This window comes from Gymnoscopelus microlampas (assembly GCF_963454915.1).
Source record: "Gymnoscopelus microlampas genome assembly, chromosome: 14".
Classification (NCBI taxonomy): domain Eukaryota; kingdom Metazoa; phylum Chordata; class Actinopteri; order Myctophiformes; family Myctophidae; genus Gymnoscopelus; species Gymnoscopelus microlampas.
The window spans coordinates 7,438,330-7,451,169 of NC_139951.1; the positions used below are offsets into that span (position 1 = coordinate 7,438,330).

Here is a 12,840-nt window from a genome sequence, read left to right on the forward strand (position 1 = left end):
AACAATCGGTAGTGACTAAATTGGGGAGAAAATGACAAATAGGTCCCAGTTTGACAGCGTGTCAGTGAAGCAGAGAGCAGTCAGATGAGTGGTTATTATGGTGGAACAAGAACAGCTGCAAACTGTGGCTGGTTGGGTGGTTAATAACCTCGCAGTAGCCAGCTCATTAGATACTGTTTCTCAACCAAGAGGTCCACGTGTAACGCCCGGGATTCATACCCGCATGGAAAGCCAACATCTTATCCACTAGCCTAAGGGGGATTATACCTGATAATCAGGCTAGAATGTCCCCCTTGCCCGCAGGCCAGAGTATATATTAGGTTTTTGGTCTTCAGACAGTGGTTCTCAAACATTTTCATGTCAAGGACCCCCAAATGTAGCTATATGTATTTGGCCGCGGACCCCCATCTGAAAAGTTTTTGAACCCCATCTGAAAACGTTTTGTGCCAGGGAACCCCAAAAGAGACGATTTGTGTAAAAAAAAATCAAAATTATTAAAAAAAAAAAAAAAACACTTTGAGAAGTGGGTTCGAAGGTGGTCCATCACAATGATTCACAGTGCAGCTCATTGTGAGTTTCATCTTGCAAAAACACGGACATGCTGACTTGTGATCCAGATACTCTGTCGTCACATGGCGGGTCTGACCATGTGAGACGCCGTGGTTAACCATTTAAACACCATAGTCTTAGATAACTGGACTTGAGTTACAACTTACTATTTTTACCACTTTTTCCTTCTACAAAAATAGCAGATCTACAAGCACAATGTGTCGCATTGTGAGCTTGTAGATCTGCTATTTTTGGCTAATGTTCCCTGCAATGTTGGCCGTTGGTTCGAGTGGGAGGGCGCTTGTAAGCAGATGTGCGCGCTTGTAATGGAAAAGGTTCCACATCCACTCCCCTGCATGGTTTATGCATGGTCAACGTGCGCTTGAGCAAACACACCAAGACCCTACTGTACCTTTCACTTACTGTACTGTAAGTCACACTGGATCATTTATTTATTATATGTATTTAGTCCTAAAATTGTAAGATGACAATATTCGATCTACAAGCTCACTGTGTCGTTATGTAACAGGTTGTGAGCTTGTAGATTTTGTATTTTTGTATTTTTTTTCTACCACTTAAACCCTATGTACTTGTAAGTTGACCAGGGTCCACCAGGGGTCTTTAGTTGGTCCCCTCCTTTTTTCCCCCATTCATATTGAAATTAGCAGATATAATAGCTCACAAGCTTGTAGATCGGCTATTTTCACAGAACGTTCGCAGGTGTATTATTATCACTTTCCCAGAATAGGGATGAAAGGGTTCATCTGGTTATGACATTTTGAAACATTTTGATAACGTGGTAGAGCAGGTGCATCGTTAATGTGGTTAAAAGCCCCCCCACCCCCCCGAACTGTTTATTGTAAATATTTTCATTTTTGTTTTCTAACTGTTTTAAATTATGTTTGCATAGTAGTGTATATTTGTCTGTCATTAAATATTTCGATGAATTGAGTACAAAGGACCACAATGGAAACAAGCCATAGGCTTTCTTGGGTTTAAAATCCTCTTAGCAGACCTTGTATTGAACTGTACTTTAATGTGCTTTTTTTGCATACTGCTAATAAAGATTCAATCAATCAATCAATCAATCAATCCATCAATCAGTCAATCAATCGTGTGTGGTAAAAATGTGGGAGGAGGGAATAAAATAAATGATGGAAGTCCATCACAGTTACTTTTTGCTTTGGTTATTTCTGCGTTTATGAGTAAAATGCTGTCAGTGCCACGCTTTTTAAAAGGGCAGGGGGTTTCATTATGGAACAGAACTAATAACCAAGGGCCGCCATTCACAGCCTTAAAGCTTTAATCCCAGCCTGGTGGGTTGCCTCCCACCCTCGTGCTTCACAGAGCAACCCATTTCTGGTTTTGGCTTTGTAATGATTACAGTAACATGTTACAGTCACACGTTAATTACATAATTGTTTATTACGATTATTACATAATCGCCTGATAATCGCAATTATTTTGCATCATCGTTTCCTCTCATCTGAATTCAGTTGAAAAAAAATCCTATATTTTCAAACATTTTCATACGTAGCGGAAATAGCAGATTGCGACGCGTTGTAGGCTTGTAGACCGGCTATTTCCACTGTTTTTGTTCATATCTGACCAAAATGTACAAGACCTACATTATAGTTAGTTTTTATTCTACTTTTTACCCCAAGTAGGATCTTATGTTGTTGTCGTGTTTCGGTGTTATTTTTATTCCATTGTTTTTAAACCATGTAGCACTTTGAGATTTGTAAAAATGTACAAGTGTGTTACACTGTTTTGTATAATGTATAAGTGTGTTACAAATAAAATGCATTATTATTATCATCATCATCATCATCATCATTATTACTACTACTATTATTATTCATATTTGTAGTAGCCTATTAGTATAAAGCAATAACATATCTTCACATTTGGAAGTTATAAAATATGCATATTAAAAATGACTGTCGATTGGTTGATAGTTTATTTGATTCATTATTTCACCTCTGGTGCTAGTATCTCTGTCACTGTACACAGCATACTGTGGTAGAGAAGATCAAACTGTACTGTATACAGACAGGCGTGTGTCTATTATTACACACACACACACACACACACACACACACACCCTCTGAACAAGATCATGACTGGGGTAGCAGCAGGAACGGCGCTCTCTGAGAGCGGTTGTCGCGGTAACACACAACAGGCGTAATCAGGCCCCCTGTTCGCCGGCACATGTACGCCCCCACACACACATACACATACACACACATACACACACACACACACGCACAGCTGTGCTTTGGTGGGAGGTGCAGACCACACCTCTATGAATAAAACAAGAAGGACGGGGCGGAGGCCACTGAGCGCGTGCAGGGAAGACAGAGAGAGAGAGAGAGAAAAAGAGGGGTGTTTCTTCCTCCACCGCACCCCTCCCCTCCCTCCCAACCCCCGCTCTCCTCCCAACCCCCTCTACTACCGGCAGAACACTGCAGAAGGTCAGAGAGAAGAGGAGAGGAGAGAGGAGAAGAAGAGGAGAGGAATGTCTCGCTGAGAGAGAGTGAGAGAAGGATGGTCTATTGCTGTTGAGAGAGAGAGAGAGGTGGGGGGAGAACAGAGGAGCAAGAGGAGGGGAGGAAAGAGGAGGAGGAGTAGAGAGAGAGAGTTGCTATAGAGAGGAGAGGACGAGAGAGGGATGGTCTGTTGCTGCTACTGAGAGAGAGAGACAGAAACGGAGGAGTGCGAGAGGAGGAGAGGAAAGAGGAGTGGAGTATTGTTGGACATATTACGTTGACATGCTGAGGAGAAGACAGCAGTGACACGCCACAATGACAGCCATGCTGAGTCCAAAGATCAGACAGAACAGGAGAGGTAAGAATACACTTTAACACTAATCTACAAGTCATCTACGAGTGATGTAGGGGGTAATCCTATTAAGTATTAAGTAATTCATGTGTAACCTACAAATAATCAGCAGCGTATAATGTACAAGTAACGTACAGCATGTGTAATCTACAAGTCATCCACAATGTGTAGTACATGTTTAATCAACGGTTTAATCAGCCTTAATGTCAGACAGGACAGGAGTCTACTAATACATACTGTTCATATATTTAATGCATTAATTTGCACAGACTAAGGGACAGTAAAAGAAGGACATTTCATTCACTTACTGAACCCTTTTATTTATTGAATTGACCTTCATTCAAAGTAGCCTATGAGTGATCAGTCTATGAGCACAAACACTGTTTATTCAAGCAGTCGTAAAACCTTAGCTGTATATTGATGCTATGAGCCAACAAACAGAGTATACTTATTGTCCGCTGTAGATTTGCTATTTTTGGTATGTGACACCCTCACACGACAACGTATGAATCGTTACAATTTAACAGAATACAACAGAGTGTATCTGTGTTCTACATCAACTATTGGATAATAACCTGTCAGCGAGAGTCTATCCAGATGTGTCGGTGGTCTACCCAGATGTGTTGGTGGTCTGTCCAGATGTGTGTTGGTGGTCTACTCAGATGTGCTCCAGATGTGCTGAGAGTCTATCTGGATGTGTGTTATAGCGCTGTGTCCAGATTACAGATGTGGGTTGCTAGTCTATCCAGATGTGGTGGCAGTCTATCCGGTTGAAGCACTGTAAAGTGTTGATCACACTCGTACACATGTGCAAACGTTTATGTGATGATTACATTTGAACATGAGAACAGGTTGTTCTCTGTGTGTGTGTGTGTGTGTGTGTGTGTGTGTGTGTGTGTGTGTGTGTGTGTGTGTGTGTGTGTGTGTGTGTGTGTGTGTGTGTGTGTGTGTGTGTGTGTGTGTGTGTGTGTGTGTGTGTGTGTGTGTGTTGTATGTAATCATGCAGTCAAGCACAGACGCACAGTCGCACACGCGCACACATACTGTACACTACTTCTACGAAAGAACCAATGTGTGTGAGCCGGTGTGTGTGTGTGTCATATTTTGTGAATGAAGCAGTACAGGGGGACTGTTACAGCTGCTGCCTACAGCCTGGCTCTGCTACGCTACCACACATTAGCATTCTACTACTACTACTACAGCTGACTGCTGGAGCAGAGGAGAGAGAGAGGAGAGGAGAGGAGAGGAGAGGAGAGGAGAGGAGAGGAGAGAAATCAGAGCAGAGAGAAGTGGCGCTGGTGTGAATTCTATTAGCGGCATCTCTGGTTTCAACGCTGCAAGGCAGGGTCTTATCACACAGCCGTCAGCTGCCTGTCACTGCCTCTGTGTGTGTGTGTGTGTGTGTGTGTGTGTGTGTGTGTGTGTGTGTGTGTGTGTGTGTGTGTGTGTGTGTGTGTGTGTGTGTGTGTGTGTGTGTGTGTGTGTGTGTGTGTGTGTGTGTGTGTGCATGCGCACAAGAGCGTGTGTGTGATCTGCTTATTGGCCCACTTGGCCAATAAGCAGATTCAGATTGTGACTAATAAGTACATCTTTATGCACACACTGCCACAGCCGCTTCTCCCATGAGCGCCAATGTTGGTATTAATGTGCGAGTGTGTTTATCCATGAGTGTGAGCCTATTATGGTCTGTGTGTGTTCTGATTTGCAGCGCTACTAATATTTTGAAGTGCGTGTTGTGCGTGTGTGGGTGGATGTGCGTGTGTGACTACAGTTACCATCTGGATTTGATTGTACTTAAATTAATCATCCGAGACAAACAGGACAGAATGATTTGTCTTCTCCCAGAGAGAGCAAATCATTAGCAAATTACAATAAATCAGAGTCTTCACACGAGTCCACAATAAACTAGAAAACTACATTCAACTGAAATGTTATTCCACGTCAGAATGTGAGTTTACTATTTGGCACCACACTATCATTGCAATATTTCAGTCAAACTGTTTCAGTTAGCTTCAGAATTTAGGCTCTATGCACAGCAGCCATATTGGAAAGAAATTGGGCCTCCTACTTCTGTCACAGGTGTTCCATTTAGTGTAGCACAGTGGTTCTCAAACCTTTTCATTTCAAGAACCTCCATAACTCTGTGAGTGTACAAATGGAACCAAACGGACCCGTAAGGGGCCATTTGGTTCCATTTGTACGCTCTCAGAGTTACACACCCGTAAGGGGCCATTTGGAACCCCCCTCAAGGAACCGTGAGGGTCCCTGGACCCCAATTTGAGACCCACTGGTGTGTTTCCAGTGAGCCAACATGCACAATATCAACACCCTGACTCTGTTTGATCAGAATGGACCAGAGCCTTAGTATCATTTGAAGAGGCCCCGCTTTCTTTTCAATATGGCTGCTGTGCATAGAGCCTATTCCACATTAGACGTCTTTAGGACAGAGTCAAACATCTAGGTCTATTGATAAGGATGATCGACTATTCAACCCTATTCTGTCGGCACATTGTGTAACATAGTGATTGTATTGTACTGTTGACTTACACAAAGATGTAGTCATATCGAAATGCTGTCACCTTTTTTCTTGCACCCTGTTAAAGATAGGGTAAGTGATTTTCTTTGGTTAAAATACGTGTTAAATAGCTCTATATTCTGATAGTACTCATTCTCGCTATAGAGTGTTTGTTTAGTAACAGGAGTCTCCTTGTCTCTCCACCTCTTTATTAAACAGAAAATGCTTTTTTGTTTCAGTTTAATTTCCAATTCTATCCAACCAGGACAGATAACTCAGTCAAGATATAGATTAAACAAGTGAAAGTGTGGAAGTGATGGCACTAAGAAATGAGCAGACAAAATTGGAACTGGAACATTATACAAATTAAAGGAGGAGTTCCCCAAAAAATGACTTATTTTCTATCAATTGCACACCCCATGAAGCCTTGAATTCATGGATTTATTTTTGTTTTTGTGGCATTCCTGAGCCAATAATTTGATGACCGGGTGTGTATCCGGTAGGAGACACAAATAATCTACTTTGTGTCTTCTACCGGATACATTAGCCGGTAGGAGACGGGAATCAAATTATTGGCTTAGGAATGTGACGAAAACAAAAATAAATCCATGGATTCAAGGCTTCATGGGGTGTGCAATTGATAGAAAATAAGTCATTTTTTGGGTGAACTACTCCTTTAAGCTTAAAAATTGGTACTTTCTCCTGATTGGCTGAGATTTTGCCACCTACCGGAAAATGTATTTTCTGTTTATTAAAGAGCTGGAGAGACTCCTGTTATACTGAACAAACACTCTATAGCAATGAGTACTATCAGAATATAGTGTTTTAACATTTTAACAAAATACTTTTACTTGACTTTTTGTTTTAACCAAAAAATATCACTTACCCTACCTTTAATAAAAGAAAAGGCAAATGGTGCATTTATAATTTATAATCCAAGGCGCTTTAAATTCACACATTCACACACCGGCCGTGGAGGAAACCAATGCAAGGCACCAACCTGCTCATCGGGAGCAATTAGGGGTTCAGCGTCTTGCTCAAGGACACTTCAACACTAACTCTGAGGGAGCCCGGGATTGAACTGGTTCCCAAACTGCAGCTCCTGAGCCACTGCCGCCCCAAAAGGCTCTAACTGTCCGAGTTTCTCCAGTAGTCTACCTTTATTAGGGGCCCAATTTCTTTCCAATGTGGCTTCTGTGCATAGAGCCTATTATGTTCGTGGGAGCGCCAGAGGCTCAACCCGTCCACGGTAGCGAGCAGGAACACTAGCCCTGTGAACCCGTACTGGACGCCATCTCAAAGTGTTTTACAGACATCAAACAACATAACTAAAGGTTAAAACGAAGACATAGTCAAACCAGGGATATGAACACATGCTCAGCTCAGCGTTCTCTGCATGCCTTTTGTAAATTGGCACATGATTGATTGTGGTCCGCAAAGCCACTAAAGAGTAAGAAGGGGAATGCTGGTTATTCTGGGTGATAATCCATCAGATTATCAACTGATGGGGTGATTCAGCAACTGCAGGATTATCTCTGTTCATTTTTAGAAAGTGGCCTTTAAAGCTACAATCCGTAAGTTTGATGTTCTCTCCCGACAGAGAGAGTTAAAGGTAGGGTAAGTGATTTGCTTTGGTTAAAATAAGTGTTACATAGCTCTATATTCTGATAGTACTCATTGCTATAGAGTGTTTGTTCAGTATTAGGAGTCTCCTTGTCTCTCCAGCTCTTTATAAAACAGAAAATGCATTTTCGTTTCAGTTTCAGTTTCATTTCCAATTTTATCCAATCAGGATAGAGAACTCAATCAGGATACAGATTAAACAAGTGAAATTGGAAGTGATGACACTAAGAAATGAGCAGACAAAATTGGAACTGGAACACTATAAAAATGAAGCTTAAAAATGGGTACTTTTTCCTGATTGGCTGAGATTTTGACACCTACCGGAAAATGTATTTTCTGTTTATTAAAGTGCTGGAGAGACGGGGAGACTCCTGTTACTGAACAAACGCTCTATAGCAATGATTACTATCAGAATATAGTGCTTTAACCTTTTAACAAAATACCTTTTGTTTTAACCAAAAAAGATCACTTACCCTACCTTTAATTGCAACGATGTCCGAGTTACAACATCCAGTTTTCCAATCTGGTGCGATGTCTGCTTCAAATAACTTTATTGACATTGTCAACCACCAGTAGGTGTTCTAACAAACAAACACCAGGGTCTAAATGTCTCAAATGTAAGAGAAGTGAGACCACCTCCAACCACTGCACATGTCCTCCTCGTTATATTGTATTAACATGCCATACTGTATGGTAGTATGTTAATACTATATATCTAGTACATCTGTATGGTCCATACAATGAATTAACATACTCTACCATACTGATGTACTAGTTATATTGTATTTACAATTTACAATGTAGGCATTTAGCAGTCACTCTTATGCAGAGCAATTTACACAAAGCAAGGTGAACACATACATCAAATGCAGAGGAGAGACGGTATAGTCTAAACAATATACTATCAAAATAATAATGTGTACATTGAAACTATGTCTGTCTAGTATTAACATACTCTACCATTTGGTTAAAATGGCGTTGAATTCATCACAATGAATCTCAGATTGCAGCGCAGAAGGTTGGAGAGATGACAGCTGCTTTGATGGCATCTACTGTAGTTCTCTCTCTCTCTCTCTCTCTCTCTCTCTCTCTCTCTCTCTCTCTCTCTCTCTCTCTCTCTCTCTCTCTCTCTCTCTCTCTCTCTCTCTCTCTCTCTCTCTCTCTCTCTCTCTCTCTCTCTCTCTCTCTCTCTCTCTCTCTCTCTCTCTCTCTCTCTCTGGGTGCTGTAGCCTACACAGCTGCATGTTTGTGCACATTCAAATTTACATACATGAGCATCACTCAGGTAAACAATAATCTCCCACTGGACATATTCTAGTTTGACAAACATACATACTGTTCATACACACACATACAAATACATAGAGTATGTGTGCGAGTGTGTATACACACTCGCATACTGTACATACACACCTACACAAAATGTGCCAGCTCACATATCAGAGAGAGAGAGAGAGAGAGAATAGAACAGATCTCTCTCTCTCTCTCGTTACCATGGTTTTGTGATGAACAGTAGCTCTACACAGTGACACACACTCTGCACGGCACGTGACGCAACCCCAGCACCACTATGTGCACTAAATGAAAGAACTAGACACACACACAGTCACACATGCACACAGACACACGCACACACACACACACACACACAAAGTATGCAAATGAAAAAATGAATAAAAGAGATTACGCACCGGATCATGTGCACTGAATGCTAGAATCTACAGTCATATGCATGGTATATGAGTACTGTAGCAACAAGGCAACAATGTGTTTAAATACATACAAGTATATGCATCTGCAAACACACATTCAGACACATCCCACAAACATACATACCATAAATGTACACCGACTGATCCAAAGACACACGCACGCACGTAGACACACAACTCTGTACTCTAGCAGTGAAATGGTTCAGTCATTAATCAGCAGTGATTGGCTGATCCACCTGTACGCTCTGATGCAATTTCCCAAGCACCATCAATCACCCCACACACACACACACACACACACACACACACACACACTAATGAAATTGAATTGCTCAGACTGGTGTGTAAGTGCACGCGTATGTGTGTGTGTGTGTGTGTGTGTGTGTGTGTGTGTGTGTGTGTGTGTGTGTGTGTGTGTGTGTGTGTGTGTGTGTGTGTGTGTGTGTGTGTGTGTGTGTGTTCGCTTATCTGTCTGTGTGGCTTTGCACGTGTGTGTTTCGGTGCATCTGGGTTGGCGCACATCTGTGTGTTTATGCATGGATTGTGTTGCTTGTGTGCCTGCCTCTGTGGGTGTGTGCGCTTGCATGTGTGCGTGCATGCATGCACGTGTGCATGTGTCCGTGCATGTGTGTGCAAGCATGCATGTGTGTGCATGTGTGTGTGATATTGTCTAGCTATAGTAAATAGTGACACCTTAATGGATGAGATGGCTCCGGTGTTTATGCCACTTCCTGTCCATGATAAATACACAGCTCCAAAATGCATTAAGTGATATGCTCGGTGTGTGTGTGTGTGTGTGTGTGTGTGTGTGTGTGTGTGTGTGTGTGTGTGTGTGTGTGTGTGTGTGTGTGTGTGTGTGTGTGTGTGTGTGTGTGCGTGCGTGCATGCATGCTTCTGTATGTGTGTGTATACGCATATGTGTGTGTCCTGTAAGAGTTTCTGTTTGATAGAGTGTGTGTGTGTGTGTATGTGTGCGTGCGTGCGTGCGTGCGTGCAATATCATATATCCCTCCAGTGCAGTATGTCAGGCCACTTGTGTTTTGATTTCTATCTATGGACCCACATTTGTTCATTTGGGAAGGCAATCATTTAAGAGCAGATATGATCACACACACACACACACACACACACACACACACACACACACACACACACACACACACACACACACACACACACACACACACACACACACACACACACACACACACACACACACACACACCACACAGGCATGTATACCTCCCTATTACCACCAAGACCTGATACATACTGTACCAAATGAGTAGTTTAATTTAACTATAAATCAATTTGTTTGACATGATCTATTCTAGAAATAATGCTTCAGTAAAACACCACTGCTCATTCATACTCCAATCACAGCCTTAACAAAGAGGTCCCTTTAAATACAGCTTTGCATTCACTAGGTCTCTGCTTGACTTGCTGCCTGCTTCACTGCTGCTTAGCTGCCTCCTCCACCCCAGCCTCCACCTTTTGAACAGAGTCTGGCATAGGCTCAAATACTTGTGATATTAAATCTTCTAATTCACACTATGTCAATGTATTGCTTATTGTTTGATATTGTATCCCTATGGGGGTTTTTAACATTCCCTGATGGGGCTTAACATTCCCTGATTTTGATTAGCATGCTGCTTGGACATAATTCAGGGAATATCTCCAAGAGCGGAGCCTTTAACGCCAAGCATAACTGTATTCCATTTGTTGCAATAAATGGTTAAATCTACTTTGACGTGATCCTGACTGAACCACTGATTTAGACATATATTAAGTATTCATTTTCAAAATATATTTTCATATCCAGGTTCTGTAGATAGAATCATTTGAAATGGGGGTCTGTGACCTTATGAAAGTCAATATGGAAGGTGTCCGTGACTTGAATACATAAACTCATGTAGACATTAATGTTCAAATTGTTCCAGCTATACAATTGTCATCTCGCATTGACATTAATGTCTGTGCTAAACCACGTACCCACTGCTGTTATTTTTGCACTTGACAACAACTGGCTGCAATGACTACAACAGGAACTGAAGAAATATCATTTTCAAAGGAGGCCTCACTGTGTTGAGTTGCCCTCTTATGTCGCCAAGGTTGTGGGTTCAGAGTCAGACCCTGCCAAGGCTGTCCTACTCTTCTCTCCAATTATTTTGAAGGATAACATGCATTACATCAGTTCAAGGAAAAGGAAAACTATCGTTAGCCTCATAGCATAATTGCCTAACTCACATTTTGAAGGTTTTCACAAAGGATGAATTGAAAAATTGACTTAGGCAAAAAAACACTCATTTAGCCTAAGTCATGTTTATTTCCAAGAGAAACCAGCACTCAGAGCAGATCAGCCTTGACCTGCTGATTCATCCAACCTTATTGCCTATGTTCTCAGCTTATCAGAATGCTTGTTTACATTCAAAATCATTTGGGGCAAAAACAAAAAAAGGAGGAAAGAAGTGAGACAGTCTGAGAGTGAGAGAAACAGGTGAAAAGTCCTATAATATGGTAAATGTTGTCACTAAATTAAGTGCCAGCCAGGTTATCAGTGAGGATATTTGTGTGTAACCCTATTAAAACAAACTGGAAAGTTAAGTGTGTTTGGAGCTGGGTTTCTTTCACTCAGTATTTCTACCATAACAAGGCTGACATTAATAACTGCATAGTGGTCAACTAAACACGCTAGCCTGGAGGAGAAGGGAGTGCGTGAGACATTTCAACAAGTTTCTGAGTGAGTATGAACGGTATCTGGGAACTGTAGTGACATTTATAGTTGAAGAATAGGATGTTGTGGTGTTTTGGATAGTGTGCTTCAGGACGCTGCTACCAAAGCTGTTACAGTAGAGGTGCTTTGATTGATTGATTGATTGATTGATTGATTGATTGATTGAATACCTTATTTAGAAGATTTGCAGAGAAAAAGCACATGGAAGTACAGTTTACAATACATGGTCAGCTAAAATGGATCGCTCATAAAAGCCGCAATGGCTTGTTTCAAATGAGATCTCAATTCATGGAGAGAAGGACTTGTCACTGCATACCAGACGATCCGTGCACACAGACAGACAGACAGACAGACAGACAGGTGTGTACTGGGTTCCCCAGCACACAGACAGACAGACAGACAGGTGGGGTACTACTGGATTGGATGACTTCCTTGGAGTGCAGCTGTCCTTTTCTGATACCACAGCTTCCAACTTAATGCTCTACTGTGCAATAGGCTTATATCCATATATTTGATTTAATGTTGAGATCTCAATGGGACTTATACGGAGTATAACGGAACCTAAACAGGATTTGTGTAATGGCTAACAGACGGTAGCATGCTACCATCACTGTGTCACTGTGGTATGGTGACATCATGTCTGTTTTTAATGAGCTCACTGAGTGACATGGTTATCAGTTCATCTGGTATGCTGAATATTCACCCACACACTGAAATAAACACCACCCACACACCACCACGTGTTTACTTAACCCCACTGCATCGTATATACTGTACGCCACACCACACCACACACACGCCCACTCGTTTGTATTACTATACTGGTGAGGACATCAACATTTTAGGAAGGCAATTCCACGAATACC

The 12,840-nt window shown here is 41.7% G+C and overlaps 1 protein-coding gene across 1 annotated transcript in view; it reads left to right on the forward strand.

The window, feature by feature from the left end:
- The first annotated feature begins 3,264 nt into the window (after window positions 1–3,264).
- arhgap22b (Rho GTPase activating protein 22b) overlaps window positions 3,265–12,840 on the forward strand; it is a 73,242-nt gene continuing 63,666 nt past the window's right edge. The window contains exon 1 of the mRNA XM_084078136.1: window positions 3,265–3,396. Within this exon, the coding sequence (XP_083934262.1) occupies window positions 3,354–3,396 (43 nt within the window). The 5' untranslated portion in view covers window positions 3,265–3,353. The remainder of the gene's footprint in view (window positions 3,397–12,840) is intronic.